The sequence below is a fragment of the Delphinus delphis genome, chromosome 13 (assembly GCF_949987515.2).
Source record: "Delphinus delphis chromosome 13, mDelDel1.2, whole genome shotgun sequence".
Lineage (NCBI taxonomy): Eukaryota > Metazoa > Chordata > Mammalia > Artiodactyla > Delphinidae > Delphinus > Delphinus delphis.
Window position 1 is genome coordinate 75,815,595 of NC_082695.1, and position 27,107 is coordinate 75,842,701.

General features: G+C 35.4%; 1 protein-coding gene across 4 annotated transcripts in view; it reads right to left on the minus strand.

Moving 5' to 3' along the window:
* PIGN (phosphatidylinositol glycan anchor biosynthesis class N) overlaps nt 1-27,107 on the minus strand; it is a 110,369-nt gene that overhangs the window by 24,293 nt on the left and 58,969 nt on the right. For 2 of the 4 annotated variants that reach the window (XM_060029167.1, XM_060029166.1), the window contains exons 20-29: nt 26,810-26,918; nt 24,456-24,564; nt 18,406-18,508; nt 14,475-14,577; nt 12,487-12,573; nt 9,585-9,640; nt 9,214-9,289; nt 7,219-7,292; nt 3,368-3,410; nt 786-838 (exon numbers count right to left, since the gene is read on the minus strand). In XM_060029167.1, coding sequence (XP_059885150.1) covers nt 786-838; nt 3,368-3,410; nt 7,219-7,292; nt 9,214-9,289; nt 9,585-9,640; nt 12,487-12,573; nt 14,475-14,577; nt 18,406-18,508; nt 24,456-24,564; nt 26,810-26,918 — 813 coding nt within the window. Of the gene's footprint in view, nt 1-785; nt 839-3,367; nt 3,411-5,941; nt 6,113-7,218; nt 7,293-9,213; nt 9,290-9,584; nt 9,641-12,486; nt 12,574-14,474; nt 14,578-18,405; nt 18,509-24,455; nt 24,565-26,809; nt 26,919-27,107 lie in introns of all 4 variants that reach the window. The other 2 variants (XR_009521783.1, XM_060029169.1) reach the window with 2 other exon arrangements.

Consider the following 27,107-nt stretch of genomic DNA (forward strand, 5'->3'; position numbering starts at 1 on the left):
GAGAGTCAAATCAGCTGACTATCAAGGGAGACAGACCTCTATATAAATAACAAGGCGGTACAAGCCTGAGCTGCCTAAGAGGTAGGAACAGAGGAGAGGACTTGTAATCGAGTACCTCACCCAAACCTACACAATTCCTGGCTGAACAAATACTGACTAAAGGAAATAAAATTAGTCTATAAGAATGTATTCTATCTCTGAATGCATTTGAAAACAAAAAGGCAAAAGGATCAACCTTGCTTTCTTCCCCTCAAAGAGAAGAAATTTAACAGATTATGGCAATCATTGACGTTCAAATCACAATAAACAGGAAACTGACATTTTGTTCAGATTATACTTTAAAACACAATGTTATAGGTATCACATGTTAACATGTTCCCATATTGAAGATTCTAGGAGGCATATGATGATTACATGAAATGTAAACTGCCACAGAAAATTCACACTGCAACTTGAATAGCTTCATTGCTCTTGAGAGAGATTGAGAGATTATGAGAACACAGACACTGGAGTGATCTACCCCAGATTCAAGCAGTTTTCCTTGTACCTTCCTGCTGTTCTGCATTTCTTTCAGACTTAACATCTGTCCCCACATCATCCCAAGGAAACACCTGATAATGTGTTAATGCCAAGAACTGGAGGGACGTGTCTCACCTCCAGAGGTTTAAAATAATTGCTACTTGCTATGCTTACTTCAAAAATCAAATTGAAATCTTCTGTACTAAGATACCAAGTTACTATTTTTCACTGCACTCTGAAGAATTCTATGTGAATATATACTATACCTTGTTCCAATATCAAGCCAGCTGCCATAATCTTTGATCAAGAAGAAAAAATGCTGTAAAATAAAACAAAATATGGCTTCATTAAAAACAAAGGCTATATAGATTCAGCCTAAAAGCAACTTTGTTTTAGGATTATGTCCTTCAGATTTCTGACCCCTCAGAACCACTATCTGACTGGAATCAATAAGAATTCGCCCTTTATTGAAATTTTTGCTTGTACTAAAATGAGCAATAGCTTAAAAGCCACAAACAGCATTGCCATTCAATCATAGAAGCACAAAAGTGACATCTTGAATAACTAGAAGAAAACCCAGCCAACTTTCATAAAAGGCACTAAGTATCGATAATACCAAAGACTGCAGTGAAAGGAAGCCGTATCATCTATTCATCAGCAAACATTTACTGATCGCCTACTATGTGCTAATCATTGTGTTAGGTCCTGGAGATAAACTCTCTTTCAGGAGATTTATAATCTAGTGACTGATTCAGTCAATTTATCAGGCATGTGTGTGTGTGTGTGTGTGTGTGTGTGTGTGTGTGTGTGTGTGTGATGAGCGTTATGATTGGAAATACAGGCAAGTACAGGAGCACAAAGAAAGGGGCACACACCCCAGCTGGGGTAATAAGGGAAGGTTGTCCCAATAAAAAGTCTAAAAATCTAAGTGACAAGTAAGAGTCAGAGGAAAGAGGAGGTTGGAGAGATCCGGGGAGAAGTTTGTTTCTGACAGAGGGAGTAACGCTTATAAACATCAAGAGTCCAGGTAGAGCTTGGCAGGTCCAAGGTGAGGCTGGGGTAGAGGAAACAAGGAGGGAGAGGAGAGATACAAGGCCAGTCAGGTAAGCAGAACTTAGACCACACATGGCTCTCTAAGTTAAACTCAGCAGTCTGATTCTTCATATAAAATTAATCAGAGAATTTAAATTCTCTTCTGTTAACATGTCTTTGTCTATTTGCCACTTTGTGAGCAAAACTGAAAGCTAATTTGTTCTAACATTATGTGTGGTCAATTTCAGAAATATATCCAGTTCAATACAACATAAAAATGTTCTCATCTGAATCAAGTGACTAGGAATCTGATTTGGGAAGTTACCCTAACATTCGTCTCTCAGCACTTCCAGCATAAGATGTGTAGTGAAGAATTAACCCTATCTAAAGAGAGGTCTGGCCTTTACCTTCAGCTACTAGGAGGCGATTACTAGGTCCTGCCTGATAGGAGTGTTTTGCCTGGGGGACCTCAGCCACTGGACAGTTTAATAATGTGATTTATGTTCAGGGCTTTGGGCCGTGTGTTATCAGTTCTACCTCTAGAAGGACTGAGATTAAAGGTTGGCCACGGGAACAATATCCGATTGGGCTCCAATAAAAAGCCTGGACATCGAGGTTCTGGTGAGCCTGGCTGGCAGTACTCCACGTGCACTGTCACACATCGCTCCCGGTAGAGCACGGCTGTCCCAGCTTCACGGGGAGAGTACGGCCAGACCTCCACATCTGGAACCCTTCTGGACTCTGCCCTCTGCGTTTCTTCCCTTGGCTGATTTTAATCTGTCTCCTTTCCCTATAATAAGCCACACTTGTGGATATAACAGTCTTCAGTGAATTCTGTGAGTCCATCTAGTGAATTATCAAACCTTAGGGTAGTTTGGGGAACCCTCCTGAACGTGCAGGTGCAAAATGTGTTCTTTTTGTTAATACATTACATGCTAGAGGCCCACCTACCTGTTCCGCACTAGAACTCATTATTAGAGCTAGCATCTTGATAACATCATCCCACTCTGTTCCCTCTTTCCTTCCTTCCCTTCCTCCTCCCCTCTTTTTTCCTTTCTTTTTCAATCTGACAAAATGGTTAAAAATCAGCATTTCAAGTAGGAAAATGGTATATTACCTAAACCTAAAGTTAGCTTTTTCTGTTAACTTCCTATGGAAGTTTCATTTCAAATACAATGTATCACTGAAGACTGTGTATAAAGTGACAGATTCTAATAAATCAAGTAAGGAGATTTCTGACACTCTAAGAACAGCACTCTTACCACATTATAGGTCATATAAGAAGAAAGTAATTTATGTGTAAATTATGTCAGCACTTATAACTCAGTATGTAAAGAGTTCACGTACAGAAATGCATTCATATTTCACTTGATTAAATCAACTCATTGGGGGACTTCCCTGGTGGCACAGTGGTTGAGAATCTGCCTGCCAATGCAGGGGACACGGGTTCGAGCCCTGGTCCAGGAAGATCCCACATGCCACAGAGCAACTAAGCCCGTGCGCCACAACTACTGAGCCTGAGCTCTAGAGCCCGCAAGTCACAACTACTGAGGCTGCGTGCCACAACTACTGAAGCTCGCACACCTAGAGCCCGTGCTCCACAACAAAAGAAGCCACCGCAATGAGAAGCCCGCGCACTGCAACAAAGAGTAGCCCCCGCTCACTGCAACTAGAGAAAGCCTGCGCACAGCAGCGAAGACCCAATGCAGCCAAATGCACATAAATAAAATAATTTATATATATATATATATAAAAAAATCAACTCATTGTTTAGCTTGTCAATCTTATTTATATTGAATATCCAGTAATGCCTTACCAAAGCCATGATGTCTGATATGTTGATAACCATGAGAAAAAGACTGGAAAAAAATAAAGAAAAAACACATGTAATACTGCAGACACATTTTAAAAGCACATTAAAATCAATGAAAATAATCAAATAATCTAACATTCTGTTATTAGTATTTCTGCTTCTGAAAATACTACATTTGACAAAGGCTCTTTTCACATTATCATGGACTACTGTCCCACAGTGATGGGCTAGACTTCAAAAATGTTATTTAACACTTTGAATATTTATTTCAATGGTATGAAAGGGACATGATAGAGAACAAACGTATGGACACGAAGGGGGGCCAGCAGCGGCGGGGTGGGGGTGGTGTGATGAACTGGGAGATTGGGATTGACATGTATACACTGATGTGTATAAAATTGATGACTAATAAGAACCTGCTGTGTAAGAAAATAAATAAATAAAATTTTAAAAAGAAAGGGACATGAATTATGATTTTTTAAATTAAAGTTTTTATTTTAGATAATTATGGATTCACATGCAACTGCAAGAAATGATATAGAGGGAACCCATGTACCCTCTGCCCAGTTTCCCCCACTGGTAACATCTTACAAAACTATAGCACAATATCACAACCAGGATACTGACATTGATTCTATCAAGATACAGAATGTTTCCATCATCACAAGGATCCCTCATGATACTCTTTTATAGCTACATCTATCCTCCTCTTGCTTACTCTCTGTCTAATCCCAAGTCCCTGGAAACCACTTATCTGTTCTCTGTTTCTATAATTTTGTTATTTCTGGAGTGTTGTACAAGTGGAATCATTTGACTCACTTATAACATTTTGGGATTGCCTTTTTCACTCAGCACAATTCTCTTGAGATTCATCTAAGGTTCTGTGTGTATCAATAGTTTGCTCCTTTTTATTGCCATTATACCACAGTTTGTTTAACCATTCAAGCACCAAAGGACATCAGGGTAGTTTCCAGTTTATGGCTATTACAAATAAGCTGCTATAAACATTTGTGTACAGTTTTTGTGCAAACACAAGTTTTCATTTCTCTAGGAAAAAGAGCCGAGTGCAGTTACTGGATTATGTTGTTTGCGCAGTTTCATGTGAAACTGGATAACTCTTTTCAGAGTAGTTGTACTATTTTACATTCCCACCAGCAATGTCTGAGAGCAATTTCTTTGCATCCTCCGCAGCATTTGGTGATGTCACTATTTTTAATTTTTTGCTTCTTCATCATTATTTTGTCAGTTATAGATTTTACTCTGGGTGGTTTTACCTTTTTACAGTGTTATTTGTTGTTGTTTCTACCAAGTCTAATTTTTCCTGGGTCAAATTTTAGTGCTCTATGGAACCAAAAGGGGGACGTTCTTAAGTCAGTCTTGTGTATAAAAGAAATGTCACAATGTGTAGTAGTAGCCATTTCCAGTTTTATTTTGTGCTGATAACTTCTACCACTAATTTAGCACATAGGTTTTCAGTTTCTATTGTATGCCAGCCACTGTTCTTGTTGCTGGTAAAACATTGGTGAACAGAGCCTACCATCTACTCAGGGAGACAAATAATAAATAGAATGTTTGTAATAACAATAAAATGTCAGGTGGTGTTAAATGTCAGGAAGAAAAGTCAATTGATCGGGGGAGACCTCTATGAGGAGAAGACATTAAAGTAGAGACCTGTGTGAACAGAGTGAACCATGAAACTATATGAGTAAAGAGCACTGCAGGTAGAGAGAGTGTGGAACGTACAAAGGGCATGAAGTGAAAACGTGCATGGTGTATTTGAAGAACAGCAAGAGGGTCAGCTTTAAGCAGAGTGTGCTAGCACAAGAGTTGTGGGAAATAAGGTTGGAGAGATAGATATGCAGGGGCCAGATCACATGGGGCCATTTAGGCCATAATTAGGACTTTAGAATTTTTCCTAGTTGTGACAAGAAGCCATTGGAAGGTTTTAAAGGCTCCTCTGTCTGTTGTATGGATAATAACTGTAGGAGGACAGGAGTAAAAGCAGGGAGATCAGCTAAGAGGCCCCTGAAGATGACTGATGATAGTGGGTTCGTGGAGGTGACTGAAAATGTGAATAGAAAGAAGAGACGATAACAGTGACATGTAGCGAGTGGATTTGGCAATGAGGGATGGATGGATTTGGGTTTGTGCAACGGATTAGAAAAAGAAAACAGGATGAGCAGAGTTCAACAGGAAGAAAGGGAATTGCTGGGTTCAATGTACGACATGTTAAGTTTGAGGGGTCAGTGTTATATTAGGGGGGAATGTCAGTGACTTGTAAAGGTTTAAAGGTCAAAAGAGAAGACATTTATAAAGCCACAACTTTGTCATCTTTGCCTCAGTTCTCTCCCTTTGTATTTAGTTTTTCGTTGTAGAAAAACTAAATACTAAACAAACTAAATACCAAACGAACAAAACTAAAACTCTCCCTTTGTATTTAGTTTTTCATCGTACTAGTCTCAGGTTAAAATTACTACACACACACACACACACACACACACACACACACAAATACACGCACACATATACACACACTTTTTTTTTTTTTTTTTTTTTTGTGGTATGTGGGCCTCTCACTGTTGTGGCCTCTCCCATTGTGGAGCACAGGCTCCGGACGCGCAGGCTCAGCGGCCATCGTTCACGGGCCCAGTCACTCCGCGGCATGTGGGATCCTCCCGGACCGGGGCACGAACCCGTGTCCTCTGCATCGGCAGGCGGACTCTCAACTTCTGCGCCACCAGGGAAGCCCTACACACACATTTTGATGAGCCTTCTACCTCTCATCCCACATATCCCCAGGTCTTCTTAAACTTTAATTAAAAGCCCTTCTAAAAACTTGCATCTGTTAACAGAGATGTGAGAAAGTACATGTCACTTACTAGTTTTTTTTTTTTAATTGCATCTAAGTATCTTCTATGTGGTATTGACAAGGTATAAATGCTTTTAATGTTAAATTCATGTAAATATCCTGCAAAAATATACTAAATTAGTCTAGAAATGAGATTTCCACTATTTTTAAATAGTGCAAGAAAACCTTTTTATTATTATTATTATGGCAAATACATAATAATACGCTACACTTGGTTCTAGCTTAAATTCATCAAGAAGAACATGCAAATTTATGCTAATATTAGTTATTTCTTTCAGCATTGAATATTCCAGTTTGATTCAAGAATAACGAAACTGCTAAGAAGCTACACATTTATCTCGTGTCTTTCAGAGAGGCTGATCAGTCCTGTGCTGATGACACAATTTCATTGCGTCCAAAAAGCAAATAGTTGAGTTGACAGCTTCTTGATTGCTTAACACTGACTGCTCCAGAAATTCCTACAAACTCAGAAAGGATACTTCCCATTCCATTTGCCAAAAGTGTAGAAATCAAGACTAAGAAACTATGTAAATTATTGACATCTAGAAGTTAAATTCAAGCCATGTAAAATGATATAATGTTAACACATTTGTCTAATACACATTTAAGAAATAATCCAAAAGAAAACAGAATGATATCCCTTGGAGTTTGTAGGCACAGTTATATCTACAATAAACAAGTTATTAACTACAAGAATTTAATGTTTATATTTTATAGTTTTCTAGGGGGGCTCCTCTCTAGCTTGAATAATATTCTAATAACATTTTATTGTTGAGAAAGCATATTATTCTGCTACAGGCTCTAATCAACTAATTTCCTCTCATGACAACTGAATTCTGACTAAAAGGGTGAAACATTTTTTTCTCATTTTTATAATAAATCTATGTTACTGTGTCTTAATAGCAATCACACAAAATACCCTCAAGTGTTAACTCTCATTTCCTAAAAACTAACAAATTCAATGTTTCTTAAACATTCATCTTACCTTTTTGATGATAACTGGGTAGTTAACTGAACAGCTTCAAAAGCACACATCACAAGAGCAAAGGGGATTAAAATCTGTTTAAAAGAACAACAAATGATGCCATGGGTAGCTGTAGCATTTGAAGAAATATTTCAATTTCTCAAAGTTTGTCTGTATTAGTGAAAAGCCAATGCTGAAATAAAACCGTGATACCAATGACATATAGAATGGTGACGAAAACAGATTTAAAAATCCACATCAACAGCATTTGTAGTATAAAAGATAACAACAAATATTTCAAATAAAGCCTATTCCAAATTTTTGTTCTATTTAACTCAGTATAATAATTAATGACCCAAATCAAATAAACTATGGAGCCTGATGATTTGATTCACAGATCCCTGAACTCATCTGGTTATTTGATACTACAACTCTATTAACATGATTTAGCTGTTTTACCATTGCTTGCTGTTGTTTTATTTTAATACTAATTTATTTCTGATTATAAAATTCATACTCTGTAAAAAAAATGGAGAAAGGTATAATAAAATTTACACTGGTTGAAAAATCTATAATCCAGGTGTAACACTGTTAATATTTTGAGATACTGCTTTCCAGTGACCAATTAAAAAAAAAAATACACACACACAATGTTTAAACAAAGAGGGGAGGGAGAAAATATGGAAAAGAAATGATGTTCAAAACTGCATAAGACTCTTGTTCAAGCGAAGGCTACATGTAGTGAAGGCTACATGACTGAAACAGAGGTCCAGGAGAATTTTCACTTCCAGCCACATCAGTCAAAGAAAGTGACCAAATATATTAGGTCAGTAAAGCTTACTGAATTAAGCTAGAGATTATAAGTCTAGCATTTAGTTTAAACTTCTATTTTTCTTTCTTTTTTTTTGCTTGTTTTTAATTAAAGGCCCATGATCTTTAACAGACTGAGAAAAGAACAACTACCTTTAAGAAAAATGTAAATAAAGATTAAGGAAACTGTTAATACACATTTCAAAAGAATTCAGTAGAGAATGGGACATGAGAAAATGAACATTTTTTTTTTTTATTTAATATTTTTATTTATGTATTTATTTGGCTGTGCCGGGTCTTAGCTGCAGCATGTGAACTCTTAGTTGCAGCATGTGGGATCTAGCTCTCCGACCAGGGATCGAACCCAGAGCCCCCTGCATTGGGAGTGTGGAGTCCCAGCCACTGGACCACCAGGGAAGTCCCTGAACATCTTTTTTAACATTTCTTAAAATTACATTTGTATTAGTGCAGTAACAAAAAAAAGGATATTAATCCGTTAATAAACACATACTTTAACAATTATTACTTATGTGATCTGAATAGAAGGCAATCAGATTTTAGGCAGATATTAGTTCTTTTATTTAAACAAATATATATGAAGTACATAAAATGTGCCAGGCACTATGGTAGAGGGAATAAGACAAGCTTAATGATCCTAGAGAAAAAGGGAAAGAGCATGAATTACATTCTATTGGAGAGTCTGAACCCTTGGAAAGCTGATAATTTGTCATTATCTTAGAACCCTCAGTACCTAGCCGGTGCTCATAAGCCTTCAATGACATATTTATTGAATGAATAAATCAGTTCTAAGTACAGGGATTATGAGAAAAAATGATAACACGTTGGCAGTCTTGGGGGTGGGGAACATCAGTTCGGGGAGCCTTTGATCTTGAGGAGCAAGGCAGTTTTGATCCACCCTTCACTCCCCACAGGCTTTAATCACCTTTGATAGGACTTCCTGGGACTAACAGCCTCTCTACTTCTTTGAAGTTAAATGGGCTTAGGAGTAAAGTAAAAAGATTATATTTTGAAGTAAAAGCTAAAGTGTCCGACTTCCCATTCAACAGTGTCTGAGAAGGTATCTTCTTTCCATGCGACTTAACTCTGTCACTTTATAATCTTAATGTCACATGTTACATAATCTTAATTGTCACAATGAGTTCATAATCTTATAAATCAATATCTTAAGAAAATAAGAAAACCAACCTTCCACATCATCAGGGCTCCCATCATGTAAGGACTAAACACGGTCAGAAAGCAATAGACAGAGGCAAGATCAAAGCTAAGGAATCAACAAAAAGAAAACGGAGTTTAGAATTCACATTGTAACTTTAAAAGAACGTTCTTCTAAAAAGCATGTTTAACCTAATTTTCTGAAACCTACTCTTACTAAAGCACAAGTATACATTGTCTCAAGAACTATTATAAAATCAGTAAAACGAATGAGATAGACTTGTATGTGCCCATACATACCAATTTTCAAAATACATCCTTCAGTGTAAAAAGTAAGGTACAGAACAAAATCCCTATTTGTATTATTTTCTGGTTATACATATGCTGTTTTTATTTTAAATTACCTGTTAATAGAAGCTATATTCCCAGTTCCAAAAAAGGCCGTCATTAAGAAGAAAACCTAAATAGAGTTAAGGAAATGCCAAAACAAGTCAGAATTCATAAAAGTTCTTTTTCATTGAGAAAAGATATACCTATTCTACCATGAGGGTAATTTGCTTTTCTACTTGTACATTTGATCATAAATTGTCGTAAATGAGTGTTCCATTGTATCTCCTTGTGAATGCATTTGGAAAGAACCAGACTGAACAAGCAATGTACTAAGAACAATGAGGCATGGGAGGTCATCCTTGTCACTAGTAACCTTGGGAAGGTTACTATTTTCCTTGCCTCTAACATAAACAGTTGGATTACTGCTATTTGTAGTTGGCTGCTAATGATTAAAAAAAAAAGCGATAGACATTTTCAGCTGAAATACGACGATTTCATTTCATACATGCTCGCTGTGTGCCCACTACATGTGAGACGTGCCAGGTTCTTTGAAAGGCTTAGGAAGAAATAAGATATCATGTTTTAAAATAATTCAATAGAGAATGAGAAAGAGTAAACATCTTTTTGACATTTCTTAAACTTACATTTGTAATAGTGCAGTAATAAAAAGTAGGTATTAATTATATTGGGGTCTAAGAACTTACTGCTAGTAAAGTATTTAAAATAGTGCCTGGCCCACTGAAAGGGCTCGATAAATGTTAGTTACTTTATTATCATAAACACATACACAAAAATGGTACAGACACACTAAAAAGGAAGTATGAATCAAGGCAAATTTCAGTGAAAAAGCGGCATTTGCGTTGGTAACTTGAGCCTTAAATATATTAATTGTTCCATGCATTCAACCAGTCAACTAACCAAGCAAGATTTATCATCTAGTACATGTCAGAGGCAGAGCTAGGCACTAAGAATATAAATATAAATAAAATAGTTTAAAGTGCTCATATGGTGACTAAGATTATGATGATATGTAGAAGTATATAAGATGAATTTAAAGGTAAACAGTGGGAAATAAATGATGTAGTCAAGGACTTCCCTAGCGATCCAGTGGTTAAGACTCCATGCTTCCAACGCAGGGGGTGCGGGGTTCAATCCCTGGTCAGGGAACTAAGATCCCACATGCCACCCAGTGCAGACAAAAGAAAAAAATAAATAAAATGGTGTAGTCAAGAAACAGTAAACAGGTGTGATAGAAGCTGAGCGTTTATTGAAGGGTACAGTGAAAGATGAAGCAAGAAATGTAGATGGGTGGCATATTAATAAAAAACCTTGAACTTTATTGTGGAGACAATGAAGAGCTGGCAAGAATTTTAGGTGAGTAATATAAATAAGAAATACCAATAACAGTGAGATATTTGGATCAGGGATACAAATAATTAGAGGCAGGAAATTCAGTTAGGAAGCTATCTCAGTAATCTATGTTGGGGACAAGGAAAGTCTGAACCAGTGTGGTTAGAGTGGAAATGGAGAAGGAGGGGAGACCATGGAACTTTAAAACTGGACAGGGAGTTGTTAAATATGACAAGTTTGATGCCCTGGGTAGCTGGGAGCATGGCGATGCCATTAAATGAGATGAAACCTGGCAGAGAGTGATTTTGGAGAGGGGTGGGCAGTCATTAGTCAGTGTGGATATATATCTGGTGATGCCCAGCAGGATGTTGGACATTTGACTCTTAAGGTCAGAGAGGTCAGGGCTGGAGAAGTAGATCTTAGAGTTGTTTGTACAGAGGTGTCAGTCAAAGCTATAGGAGAGGATGACATTACCCAGGCACAATTAGAGGAGAAGGTTAATGATAGAGCTTGGAGAAAAACATACATGGTTCAAGAGCAAAGGAAGAGTAAGTTTCCATGAAGGAGAATAGAGATGGTGTAAACAGCTGAGAAGAGAACCTGGATCATGTTCTGGATGTCAAGGGAAAAGAAAGAGAAAAGTCAATTGAGTTGAATGTTGTAAGAGTGGTCAAGTAAAACTGAACAGATTAGACTGTGCAATCAGGAAGGCCCTGCAGACCACGAGAGGACAACTTCAGCAGAGACATTTGACAAATATTGAAGAAGTACTGTGTGCCAGGCACTGGTCAAGGCTTGAGGATATAGTACATAAATGGGGAGGAAATGGTAGCAGCAAGGAGCTTGGTAGTAGACACAGAGGACAAGATGAAATTATAATTTAGGGAGATGCAGGGTTCAAAGGAAGAAGTGTTTTATTAGTATAGGCTGAGTGGAAGGAATCTGCAAAGACAGAAAGCAAAATTGAGAGTGAAGGCAAGAGGTAGAGGAGAGAATAAGAACATTTATTTTCTGGACCTATAAGGTCCAGACTCCACCACGGTAAGTTCAAAGGAAATATCTCCCTATGAGTTTTTTCAACCCAGTCAGCCAGCCTTCCCAAAATGAGACTTTATTCTGTCACACTGTCTTACAAAATTCTAATACAAATAACTTTCACACAGTATTGCCTCTGATGTGATCCAAAAACCTTGTGGGACAGATGTTATATAACATGAGTATAGTATAAAATACACATAAAAAGATACAAACCTAACTCATAATAGTGGTGTCTTCTGGATGAGGGAAATTAGTTTGGAGTTGGAAGTTGAAAGGAGACTGTCTTTAGCTGTAATATTTTAATTTTTTAAAATGTGTGACATATGTGACAAAATATTAGTTGTTGATATCTTGGATGGCAGGAATACACATATATACATTTGTTTGTTATATCATTCTTTATGCTTTTCTATAGTTTCAGAAATTTTTTGAAGTGTAAACTATATGAGAAATTTATGGTTGAGAGGGCGGTTAAATGGCCTCCAAGGTAATACCACTACCAAATGACAGGCAGAAACCCCTCCCACTTCTTACTCCATTAAATGGGAGGTTGCAGTGCCTTAAAACAGAAGTCCATAAAAAGGATACAAGGAAAAAGGCCCTACGGATGTCATCCAGATAGAGGTCTCGAAACTGGGTTATATCAGTATTACAGGTGAATTGGATACTGGAGACCTGTGAAATAAGAAGAAATTTATAAACGCACAATAACAGTTTGCTTACTTCTACCCTCAAAAGCAAACTTACTGTCAAAGTTACAATAGCTAGAAAGATAACTTGTACTGACAAGAAAACAAACAAAAACAAATAAGTCTTTTCCTATAGCTTAATTTCACCTTAATAACATCTGCCGAAAGGTAAAATATACTGTTAATAATATAGGGAACTGAGTTGTAGTACTGCCATATGTGTAATGAAAGTGAGAACTGGGCTTTTTATTATCCTGTATAAATGCTTCACTTTTAAATCCCTATATAATTTTTCCCTTTTCTGACATCTGATTTCTCAGTGTCCCGATCTTCTCAAACTCAAGTATGGTATGATATTAAAAAGCATGATAAATTAAATATTTTTCTGTTTTTTTGTTCTTCTGTTAACTCATTTCCAGAGAAATTATTTTCTCTCTATAAAAAAACAATATATTTCTGTCCTGGTAAAATAAAAACCTCTCAATTCCAACATGATGGATGCACTCTTGCTTAATCCCCCTTTTTCCACAAAAGAAAAACTCATGGATAAGTTTAAAGGGAGAATTTCCCTATCTCCCACTTCCCATGTAATTTTCTGTTAAGTTCTTGGGATGCTTTAATCCTCTTTTCTAGAAAAAGACATATCTCCTTTCAGTTAAAATATAGAATTTAGGGCTTCCCTGGTGGCGCAGTGGTTGAGGGTCCGCCTGCCGATGCAGGGGACACGGGTTCGTGCCCCGGTCTGGGAAGATCCCACATGCCGCGGAGCGGCTGGGCCCGTGAGCCATGGCCGTTGAGCCTGCGCATCCGGAGCCTGTGCTCCGCAACGGGAGAGGCCACAACAGTGAGAGGCCCATGTACCACAAAAAAAAAAAAAAAAAAAGAATTTAAAAAATAACACAATAAACCTCATTTTTAATTTAATAATATTTAATTATTAAAATTTTGAATATTTAATACTAAGGACAGTCTGACCATTTACTTGAATCTGATCAAAACTTCTTTTCATGTATTGTTTTAATATTCCAGGACTGAAAGTTAGAAACCAGTAATTACTCAATATACTTCAATAAAGTTTCTTCTTTATTGAAATTGTTTATTCTAAAACATCAAGTACTCTTTGTGAACTCAACTAGAACCAGTTAAGGATGAATCAATGGATCAATTATGAAGGTATTTTCCTGCAATATTTCTTTTATCTGACCTCAGTAAAATTGTAAATATTTTATCACCAATTTCTTATAATTATCTTCAGTTCTGAAATAAAGGCAAGAGACATCAATTAACTCTCTAGCTCAGCATGATAAAGGTGTCCTTAATATCTGGTTGGCTTTTAGCCAATTCAAAGTATATTATGTTGAATAAACAGTCTAAGATTTGGACTGAGGCCATGATCACTAGGGTGACAGAATAAGCATTTTGGATTAGAATGACTAGAAAGAGAAAAATAACACTGGAACACAAATGTCACTTTATGATCAAATTCATAAGCTGAAGTGTGACAACATAAATATTATTCCAACGAAAATAAACTGAAGGAAAGAAAAATTAGATGTGAAAACAAAGGCAAGCAAGATAAAGAACATTCTTTCTCCAGTATTCTTTCACCTATATTAATGTTTTTTTGCATCAGAGATTCTCAAATAATCTCTAAGAAAAGCCCAACCCATATAATGCCTATGAAACAATAAAATCATGCTTTTCTTTTGTTGTAAGTGAAAATTTCCTTACAAACTGTTTGACTTAATTATTAACTTAATTATTAATGCCTTAAGTACTGTAAATTTTTAAGTAGAATTTTTGATGAAATAACATTGCAACCTCCTTATAGGATAGAGAATATTCTAATATTCTTAAATAAATGCAAGAATGATTTTGACAAGCTACCTTCTGTTTACAGAAAACAACAGATTGTGGCAGGGTTTCTTGTTCCATGTGTATCCAGACAAACATCAAACATGACAACACTAATGGGAAGAGAGCTTCATACCTAAGGGGTGGGGGGTGTGAGGTGGAAGTGGGAGGGTAGAAAAGAAAAAAACATTAAACAAATAAAAATGCAAATTTATAATACTAATAGGTCTTTCTCAAAATTAAAACAATCTTGATAATACTTCTAAGTTACAACATCACAAAATTTAAATTTTTTAGGCTTTCCAGAAGAAGAAAATAGGAAAGGAAAGTAAATTTAAATATCAACTCTAACACCATCTTTTGAAATTTATCAGATCTTGAGATCATTACATGTTTAAAATAGTAGAGATATTTAAAATTCATTCATGAGGTAAATGACAGAAATATACAAAAAAGAAAGAAAGCATAAGACAAAGGTAAAAAGACAATTCCTGAGTTAAAATGATTAATATACAGAGAAGAAGAGCAAGACAAACATCCCAAGTTTTTTAAAAACTGGGTGCAATACGGGAATATAAACCTCTCAAAAAGCAAAAAAAGAGCCAATAAATCCATAAAAATGTCTGACCATATTGATAACTGATACAGAAATTATAAAACAGATGCCATAGTCACATAATATTTACCCATATTAAAAAAATGTCAACAAGAGTATAATGAAAAAGGAACTCTCATACTCTCTACTTAGGAATAAACACTTCCTGGAAGGCAATCTAATACTATGCATCAAGAATCTAAAAAATATTCATATAGTATAATCTAATAATGTCACTTCTAGGAATTCACCCTGAGAAAATAATCAGACATATACACTATGATTCCCATCTGAAGATGTTTGTTACAATATTGTTTACAGAAGAGAAAAACAAGAAAACAGCTTAATATCCACAGGGGAGTTTAGTTAAATAATGTATGGTACATCTTTAGGCTGGCATACAATGTGGACATTAAAATGTGGACAAAGGAGAAACGTTCATGAGAGAATGCAGTGACAGATGCTTTTCCTAACCCTTTTCTGCTCTAGTTTAAGATAAGTGTTTCGGGGCTTCCCTGGTGGCACAGTGGTTGAGAGTCCACCTGCCGAAGCAGGGGACACGGGTTCGTGCCCCGGTCCGGGAAGATCCCACATGCCGCGGGGCAGCTGGGCCCGTGAGCCATGGCCGCTGAGCCTGTGCGTCCGGAGCCTGTGCTTGGCAACAGGAGAGGCCACAACAGTGGGAGGCCCATGTACCGCAGAAAAAAAAAAAAAAAAAAAAATGATGGTTAGGAAGCCTATAAGCCAACTAGGAAAATGCTTCTAAAATAAAGTAGAGGGACTTCCCTGGTGACGCATTGGTTAAGAATCTGCCTGCCAATGCAGGGGACACGGGTTCGATCCCTGGTTCGGGAAGATCCCACATGCAGGGAGCAGCTAAGCCTGCATGCCACAACTACTGAAGCCCATGCCCCTAGAGCCTGTCTGCAACAAGAAAAGCCACCGCAATGAGAAGCCCGAGCACCGCAACGAAGAGTAGTCCCCGTTCAATACAACTAGAGAAAGTCCACATGCAGCAGCAAAGACCCAACACAACTATAAATAAACAAAAATAAAATAAAAATTTAAAAACATTAAAAATAAGATACAGCAAAGTAGAAAATAAAGATATAAAATAGTACATGGACTATGATTAATACTGTGTTAAAAAGATAAATACAGAGCTAAGACTGGAAGGAAATATGTCAGAACATCAATAGGAGGGGTAGGGTTAATAGATGATTTTTCTTCCTTATTCCTACTCTTCAAAATGTGATTATACTATGTTTACAATGATTAAAAAAAATTGAAAAAGAAAGAATTAGAATGCCTGTATCCTAGCCATTCTTGAAAATTTAGTTCAATTTCCACATGAGTCCTTGATGGCACCAGTTCAGCTCCCTTACCCAAACCCTGTCTCTAGTCATTCTTTATATCACATAATTCACAACTTAAATTACGATAACTTAATTGTTGCATTTTGTAATTGCCTAACATTGTAAAATAGAGTACATATTTTATAGCAGCTTACAACTCTATTATACACCTGGGGTACACTAATTGTTCTAACTGTATGTCTGTCTAGTGTTCAGGACACTAGAAATGTGAAAAAAAACTTGGCTAATTGAATCAAGAAAGTGTACTCTCTGAGCAAAAAACAAAGAAAAAACCCCATGATTTTTAAAATATTTGCACTTATATATGAAATTATTCTTTCCTAATATGTAAAAACATAAATTCCATAGTTCTACAAATAGTGCTACAGATTTACTTCTTTTCAAAAACTATAAAATAAAATTTTTGTAAAATGTAGATGAATAAATCTGATAAAGACAATCTTCTTATGGGACTTTATTTCTTTAGAGAACCAGTATCTCATATAAAGTCTGTATATCTGAATTAATAAACTGAAATACCAATAAAATGTCATCACGGGCTCAGAGTGTACATAATAAAACCTTTCTAAATTAGGATCTGCTAGTTTGGTCTCTGTGCAAATTGAACAGGGCTGAAAAGACATTTAGGTTGTATTATACTTTGTTAAGCAAAGGGATAATATAATCAAAATTTTGGAGGAAAATGTTTATAACCAACTAAAGAGAACTATTTTCAAGTATTATAATAGCTTCCATCTGCATAAAAATAATTAAATGCTGACTAAAAATAAATCTTCTTTATTCATTTAATCAAGGGTGCATTGTTAGAAGTAGGATTGCTATTATTGTACTTCTGTAAAGTAATGAAACTGCATTTCTTTTAAATATCCTATAATTCTGACTATTCACTTATTTACATGGAGAACCCTCCAGGTCATCCAAAAATAGTGACGTGGAATGATAACAGGTGGACTATGTTTTGCAAAACTGATTTGACACTGAAAAATGTACTAACTGAAATTATTAGACTGCTTTTTCAGGCTACCTCTGTCTAATTTCTTTTGCAAAGGTAAATATACTTTCTGATGTTGGGTAATATATTTCTTAATACATTCGTTAATAAGGTCATACTTATTATTCTGATTTTAGGCGTGATTTTTCACTTTTTAGATTTCTTAACTTAAATGTGCTTAAATGTGCACAATGTAAATCCCTAGGTTTATTCTAATTGGGATAAAGATCCTATATTTGGACCAAATTTTGAAACTGTCTAAGTGGTGGTTATTCGATTTGTCTGCTCTATTCAGTGTTTATTATAAAGTGCATATTTCTCACCCTCATGAAGATTTAAGTAAAGATGAAATAAAATTCAAAAGCAAGTGAAGAACTCTTTTCTTCAAAGTAGATGGGAGAGTATGTCATCGTTCTCACTGATTTCTAGAGAATGCTTCAGAATCCAACCCAAATCAAGCTGTTCTTTTTTGGTTTTGTTTTACAAGAAAATTCTAATCTTCAATGAAAATGTTTAACTTTTTAACAGTTTACCTTTTGGGAAAATATTCTAAAAGGTTTCTGAATCAAAAGGAATATCTGGACTATGACATATGTAGGAGTAAAAATAAAATATTATACTCAAAGAAGAATGAACAAATCAAAACATAATTTAAAGTGCATGAAAGGAATGCAACAAAGACTAAAATTCTTATAAGTCATTGTTTGAGACTTAAAATTCCTCCACAATCTATCAAAACTCTCTAACACTGTAGGTAAGCAATATTTAAGCAACTTCAGGAAATAAACAGAAACACAAAGACTACAGGCAATACTGTGAAAATGATAAGAAAAAGAAAACTGAAGATTACAGATCAAGTCACATACAGTTTTTACAGAGGAAAACTAATTTATTCCTCAAGATTCACGTATTTTTCATTTCCAGAGGTTAAATACTCAGAGAAATGTCAATATGTCATTTAAAACTTGCTACTAAAAGTTAAAATTTAAAAACAGTTTATACCCTGTGCTTAGAAGTAGGTAGGTCGACATTGAGGAAACAAGAATGCTAAACAGCCGATCAAAGAGAATCAGAGGGCTCAGTAGAGGCATGACGAAGGAAGAGGCTGCAATAAAACACATGTGGGTAGTGTTAGTACAAGCGACACAGGGTATGTTGAGTTTAAAGCACTGAATACTCTATTATCATTTATAGCATTTATTATTTGTGTGATATTTAAAATGAAGCCACATTTGCCCTACTCATTTTTGTAAGAAATTTGAAACTTCACATTTTTAATTAAAATTACATTTCACCATTTTAACCACAATTTTTTTCAGATTTTCCCAATTTATATTCAGCCTTGCTCAGTGTAATAACTCTTAAATAATTTGTCATTTTCTAATGTAAATAATAAAAAAATTATTCAAGATTCAGCAACTTTTCTCCTAATTAAACATTTAGTTCAAAGACAACTTACTCCCCAGAAATTGATTTTTCCTAAACACTCCCTCCTCCAAGTTTTCCCACTGCAAAGTATGCATTGAGAGTTGTAGTGTGCCAGTTAGAAAATTAGAGACAGGAGACAAGGACTTCACCACACACGACAGTTGTAATAAGAGTAATCCAAACAAGTGAAGTAATCTTTCTTCTCAATATTAGAAAGCAACTACTTCAGTGGGAGAAGAGCAAATAAATTGGGGGGTAGCAAAACATAAACTCCCCAATCTTTATTTTGGAAAGAAAATGTGCATAATTTCCTAATCCTTCTGGCTAGGATGGCAATATGCGTGGAATGAAATGCTCTAAAGTATGAAGACAGATAATTTGGGAGGGCATCCTTGCTGAATTACTTATAACTCTTTAACCATGAGGCAAGTTTGTTAATCTGTCTAAGCAGTATTTCCATCTGTTAAGTAGAAATGAATAAAGTTGTTGTGAGGTTTAAATACAATTTCACCTATAAAATGCTCCTTGAGCATAGTGCCTGAGATAGAGTACGTGCTTAATAACTGCTAGGTGCTATTATTACTACTAGTCAATACCTACTAATAAGTTAAATGTAAAGACAATCTCATTCAAAGTTCAGTCACTGCAAGATTTAAGATTATGTAAGTTATATTTACAGTAATCTTAAAGGAATTGTTTCTGATTTTTTTTCAGATGTGTAGTTCCAGTAACGTTATCATCATCTGGTATATATTTTAACAGAAAGAAATAGTATTTTAATATTTATTTAAAAAGCCAGTTCAAATGAGACCTGTTTTACCAACCTGTATTTTCTGTATTTGTTTGACTTTTGTGTAAAGGATTGATAAGATGCTAAAAGGGAAATAAGAGTCCCCATCCTGAGTGACATAAGTTAGAACCAGTTGCATAACATATAACCCATTTAGGGATCCCAGCACATTAGCAAAAAATGTTCACTGGAGCTAGACTATAGTGAATTAGTGCCTGGAAGATACCTCTGGAGATACTGCTGACCTACCTATGAGTCAACTATTTCATGCCTTGCACCATATGGTAGGCATCCTCTAGTACCGATGCTTTCCTAATCCCAAGGAGGAAAAGTCTTGTTTAAAATATATGTCCAGCCTATAAGAGACTCACTTCAGATTTAAGGACACACATAGGCTCAAAGTGAAGGAATGGAAAAGATATTCTATATAAGTAGAAACCAAAAGAAAGTGAAGGGTAGCTATAGTTATATCAAACAAAATAGACTTTCAGCCAAAAAATGGTAACAACAGACAAATAAGGTCATTACATAATGATAAAGGGGTCAACTGATCAGGTAGATATAACAACTGTAAATATATATGCACCCAACATCAGAGCCCCTAAATATATTAAGCAAATACTAATAGATCTGAAGGGAGAAATAGACAAGAATACAATAATAATAGGAGACTTCAATATTCCACTTTCAGAAAGGGATAGATCATCCAGAGAGAAAATCAACAAGGAAACATTAGACTTGAACCATACATTAGACCAAATGGATCTAACAAAAATTTATATAACATTCCAACTAGTAGCAGCAGAACACATTCTGTGCATGGAACATTCTCCAGGATAGATCATATAATAGATCACAAAACAAGTCTTAGCAAATTTAATAAGACTGAAATCATTTCAAGTATCTTTACTGACTATAATGGTATAAAACTAGAAATCACAACAAGAGAAAGCTGAAAAATCTACAAATATGTGGAAATTAAACAACATACTCCTGAACAACTAATGGATCAAAAAAGAAATTAAAAGGGAAATAAAAAGATATTTCAACAAATGAAAATGGAAACACAACATACTAAAACCTATGGGATGCTAATGTTAATCATATACACTAGTGCACAAGGAAAATATCAGTAGGTCCTATAAGGTAAAAATAATACAAAAAATACTCTCAGACACAATGTAATAAAACTAGAAATTAAAGATAAAGCAAAAATTAATGAGGTATTGAACAGAAGAACAGTAGATCAAATTAGTAAATCAAAATCCATGTTCTTTGAGAAAATAAACAAAAAGGACAAACCACTAGCTAAGTTAATCAAAGAAAAGGAAGAAAGTGCAAATATACAAAATAAATTATGAGGGAAATGACTAATGATACAGAAGGAATTTTTAAAAATCATAAGAGATTACTTTGCATCCCTCTATATGAATAAATTTGAAAATCTAGAAGAAACAGAAAATTCCTTAAGCAAATATAGCTTTCCAAACTAACTGCAGTAGAGATAAAAAGCTTAAACAGACCAATTTCATAGAGAAATACAAAGTTATCAGGGGACTACCCAACAAAAAAGGACTAAATTCAGATAGTTTCACAGGGGAATTCTTTCAGGACTTTACAGAACAGATAGTCCCAGTGCTACATAAATTGTTTCAGAGTATAGAAATTAAAGAGAAACAATTCTTTTTATGTAGCAAATATAACATTGATAACTAAGCCTGATAAATTTAGAACACCAAAGAAAATTAAAGAACAATATCATTTATGAATACTGATGGAAAAATAGTAGCAAATGAACTCCAACGCTACATTGAGAAAATAATACATTATAATCAAATGTGTCTTAGGAGTTTATATCAGAAATGCAAGAATGGCTCAATACTGGAAATCTATTAGTATTATTCACCATATTAACAGGTCTAGGGAAAAAAAAACATATTATTATCTCCATAGATGTTGAAAATGTCTTTGACAAAATTCAACATCCATTCTTAATAAAAACCCTAAATAAAACAGGAGAGCATGTACTTTCTTTAACATGATAAATATATATACCTCAGTCCTAAAGCCAGCATTTGTCTTAAATGGGGGGACTCCAGAGACACTCCCACTAAGATCAGGAAAAAAATCAAGGAGGTTCACTATCTCTACTATTTAATATTGTTCTGTAGGTATTAGCCAATGCGAGTAAATGAAAGAAAAGAGAGGAATAAGAACAGGAAGGCGGAAATACATATCTGTATTTGTAAATTACATGATGGTATACTTGGAAAATTCTACCTAGAGAGTCAATGATAAACCTAACTCAAGAAAGGAAAATTCAGTAAAGAAGTAGGATATAAAATTAACATGCAAAAATCAATAGCATCTTATACTCAAAAAAAAAATTAGAAGATACAATGAATGAGAAAAGCTCATTTATAATAGCAACAAAAAAGATAAAATACTTAGGAATATATTTAACAAGAAATATTCCCAGCCTATATGAAGAAAACTATGAAGACTGCTTTTAAAGGCACAGAGGTAGACTTGAACAAGTGAAAGAACATCCCTTGTTCTTGGTTAGAATGTCTCAGCGTAACTCATGGGTAAAATGTAAGTTTTCCCAGAGTTAATTGGCTATATTCTTCAAAAATGTCAATGTCATAAAAGACAAACAAAGGGAAAATACCATAAAGGATATTATTAAGTCAACTGAAAAATTAATATAAGGATGGTAGAATAGATAAAAATATTGAATATGATGTTTAAAAAATTTTATACATACATACTCATAATCACAGATGGACAAGAACATGAAGTAGAGGATGACTTTCTGTAATTCTGGGAAATTTCTCTTTTTTTCACCTTTTTAGACGTTTTAGATGTTTAAAAATGAGATATAATAATATGAACACAAATTCTGTTTTCTTTGCTTCTCTGTCATGTGGTTTATCCCTAGGTGATGTATTGTTTATATGCTGGTGTGTGTTATATACACCACATATTTTTGGAGTTATGCAGGAAAATAAAAAGACTTCCCTTTAATGTCATCGTTGCCATTCATAATTTTTGATTTTTCTGTGGATTTGAGAACTAACATGTCATATGAGAGACAATTACATATAGATACCCCGCTAGATTACTAGCCCCACCACCCAGCCCTGTAGAATATAAGCTCCAGGAGGGCAGGGACTTGTTCCATATTTATTATTCTCAGAGAACAGAATAGTGCCAGAACATAGTACAAACTAAACACATTTATTTTTTAAATGAAAGAGCAGTCGCTGCTATTGTCATGCAGAATGAATGTAAATAGTAACTTTAGTAATCAAGATAATTTAAAAGGGAAGGCCTACATAATGCCCATAATGAAATGAAGTTTACACAGTGAAAATAAAGTTATATATACAAGAACAGTTATTGTCCAAGAGTAACTTCCACTTATACAATGACCAAGGTGTTTAGAAAATGAGCAAATCAAAACTTTAGGAGATGCATGTCTGTTTCCTGCTGTAGTTTTAAGCCTCTGCTTGGATTTTAAGAGCAATCCAAGGACAAATACTCCTATCCCTTAATCGTCTTTTTAAGATAAAGTTCCATCCAAAGATCTTTTTTAAATAATGAACAAAAATCATTTATAAATAAATAAATGTTAAATTGCACATCATATCATTCATAGGCATTACAAACTTTTTTTAAGTGAATTTTACTTGGTTCGCTTTACTTCTTTTTTCTTTTAAATTAATTAATTAATTAATTAATTAATCTATTTAATTTTGGCTGTGTTGGGTCTTCGTTTCTGTGCAAGGGCTTTCTCTAGTTGTGGCAAGAGGCGGCCACTCTTCATCGCAGTGCGCGGGCCTCTCACTGTCGTGGCCTCTCTTGTTGTGGAGCACAAGCTCCAGACGCACAGGCTCAGTAGTTGTGGCTCACAGGCCTAGTTGCTCCGTGGCATGTGGGATCTTCCCAGACCAGGGCTCGAACCCGTGTCCCCTGCATTGGCAGGCAGATTCTCAACCACTGCGCCACCAGGGAAGCCCACTTTTTCCTTTTTTTAATGAAAAACATGGACTTAAAGTTTGCTCCTGTTTTCCAGTTGGAAGGAAAAGCCTAAGTCCTTAAATGACATGTTTGCTCCACACGCACATTCTTAAAAGAACTATAGAGGAATACGTTTTAAAATGTATAATCAGGGGCTTCCCTGGTGGCGCAGTGGTTGAGAGTCCGCCTGCCGATTCAGGGGACACGGGTTCGTGCCCCGGTCTGGGAAGATCCCACATGCTGTGGAGCGGCTGGGCCCGTGAGCCATGGCTGCTGAGACTGTGCGTCCGGAGCCTGTGCTCCGCAACGGGAGAGGCCACAACAGTGAGAGGCCCGAATACCAAAAAAAAAAAAAAAAAATGTATAATCAGCTTTATAAAATGTGTAATGTGTTGGGAGGTGACTAATCAATGTTATTTTCAGCAAGGGAAATACAGATAAAATTGAACTGCTTCCTAGTGCCTGTGTAAGAACTGAGAATTTATGAATTGACATGAAATTTCAGCAAAGGAATCTCTTCACAAAACCCTCTTCTCTTCTGGAAGCACTTTCTATCAGGTGCGAATAAATATACAGCTTCATTATCAAGTCATAAATATTCTATCAAGTAATTCTTAATAACACATGAATGCTCACAAAAGTTCTAATTTTCTTTGTCAACTTCCAACAAGAGACAGAAATAATAGCTTGTTATTATTATTTTCCCATAACAAAATTATTTGTTTCAACAGCAATGATACAGATGTAAGTGGATAATTTTAAGATGTAACTTGATGGAAAGTTATCTCATTTGATTTGATTGACCTCTTACCTAATATTATCCAGCTAACAACCTGATTAATAAGAGGCAGTCCTTGTTTCTTGAGTAGACTATTATGAGTGCCATACACAACACAAATGGAAAGCACCGTGCTTAGCATCTGAAAACAACAAACACAGAAGACGTAAATAAAAGAGAAGGTGGTGAGTGACTAATTTATATATTAGAAAGAATACTTAGAAAAGTGCTTGAACAACTGGAATCTGGCCAAAATGTTATTGAAATTGGACCAGCTCACCTTCTTGTGGCTAAGACCAACAGTCAGAATTCTTGTACTAAGCAAAAGCCCTCCTTCACAAGCATGAATGAGGTGTTTTACACTTTCAGGAGTATTTTGGCATACATTATCACACTGTTTTTACTTAGAAATATTTGTTATTAATCTTGAAGTTTTCTTAAATCCTGGAAGTGCAGAGAGTGAAATGTATATAGCTTGGCATATATGGCTGAGTGTCTTCCACCTCTGGCCCTCACTAACAGTCATATCTATTTATTCATTCAATACATATCTGTGGCCTGAGTTTTCACTGGTACTGGGAATACAAGGAGTACAATATTCTTTAGGGAATATAGACAAACTAGTGTAGAGTTGGTAAACTATTGCTTTTAGAAATATTATTTTATTGGAACGTGGTCACTCTCATTCACTCACATGTTGTCTACAGCTCTCTTTGCCCTACAATGGTAAGCTGAAAAGTGACAACAGACTCCATATGCCCCACAAGCCTAAAATATGTACAATCTAGCATGTCAGAAAAATGTTTGCCGACCCCTGAATTAGCGGATTAATAGCCAGTTTAAGAAATGAACTAAATTATGGCTATGAACAAAGTAAACTCTCTTAAAGATCAGATTAGCAACCTGATCACCAAATCCTAGAGATACATTTAATTTACTCATATTTTCAGTGAATGAAGAAGGAAGAATTGCTGTCAATAAATCTATGACACAATTCTAGGATCCTTTCAAATGTAAGACACATTCTCATTTTAGATACATTAAAATGTGAGAAGACAAATCTTAGAATCATAAAAATATATATATGGTACACAATAGAGGAATGAATGCAAATTAATAGGTTAAGGTAAGAAGGAATTACTTTATACTTAGGGGTATTTCTCACAAAGTCCATAAGAATTTTAACATGGTATTCTTTGCTCCTACAGAGTAAGGTTCAGAAACACTCACTTCGTCAAAGTATTCAGTATTACAGGTGAATTTTTTCAAAGCTACTATGGTTTAGTGTAAAATCAGTCGGTATACCATTTAAAATGAAAAGATACACTTCAGTAGGGCTTCCCTGGTGGCGCAGTGGTTGAGAGTCCACCTGCCGATGCAAGGGACACGGGTTTGTGCCCTGGTCCGGGAAGATCCCACATGCTGCGGAGTGGCTAGGCCCGTGAGCCATGGCCGCTGAGCCTGCGCTTCCGGAGCCTGTGCTCCGCAACGGAAAGATGCTCTTCAATAGCTTGATAGGATCTTTGACAAAAATACTTCTCTTTTTATATGTTCTCTGTTGTTCTCCGAGAACGAGTTAACATCTTTTAAGTGTTGTATATTTTAATTTTTGAGTGTTCTTGGAAATACTATTATCCCAGCTTTGTTCTGAGTAAATTTTTTGAGGAGACTTAAATAAGATTTTTTCTCAGTGTTCTAGATGTGGTTTATTGTTTATTGTTGAAAAGGAAAAAAAAAGTGGTTTCCACTCTTATCTACAAAAAAGCTATCATTTTACAGAATATGACATCATATAATCTCTTACAATCCTACTGGATATTATCTTTACAGATTAAAAACAAACAGACAAGTTCTATTACTGAAAATCACACATCTAGTACAAAGCATAACTGGGAATTGACTCAATTTTGAAATGTCAAGTTCAAAGTTCTTTTCACCACTCCAAAACCACCAACCAAGGTGATGTTTATTTTCTCCTAGTATGTCATCTGAAGTCTTAAACTGACTAATTTTCTTGTAAACATACTAAGCGGCTGCTTTCACTTCAAAGAGCTTACTTTTTTCCTGACCCAAACTAGGACACCACAGAATCTCAGACCAGAGGAAGTCTTTTTCAGTTCAACTCTTTGGACAATACTTCTTATATCTCCTTAATCTCTGCTATCTAGGCATTTTGGCGGGGGGGGGCCTCTGTTGACCTTTTTGCTATTTCATACCTTTTAGAGAACATATTTCCATATAATATCTTAAACAGAAAACTCTTCTCAGCTGGTATTGAGGTTAAAAAAACCAGGATGGCATCCTAAGAACAATATAATTAAATACAACTGTAAGATACATTTTAGTGTATCATTTGTATAACATAGTGTTGAAAATCTGTAACTGACCTGTAATAGATGTAACACCAGCTCTTCACTTACAAGACTATCTTTTCTTTTTAAGACAGATGTTACAACAAACAGGGATAGCAGAAGAACCAGCAAGCCTGCACCCACTCTGTTTTAAAACACAATTCACAATTTCAAATTTTCTTAAGACATTTATAGAATATATATCACATGAAAATATTAGATATTTTACTCTAATATAGAACCTCTCAATCATTTGCTTAATCAAGATGAAGTAACAAAATGAATACACAGGTGTAAGAAGAATAAAAATCTTAGAATAAAGATCCTGTGGGGA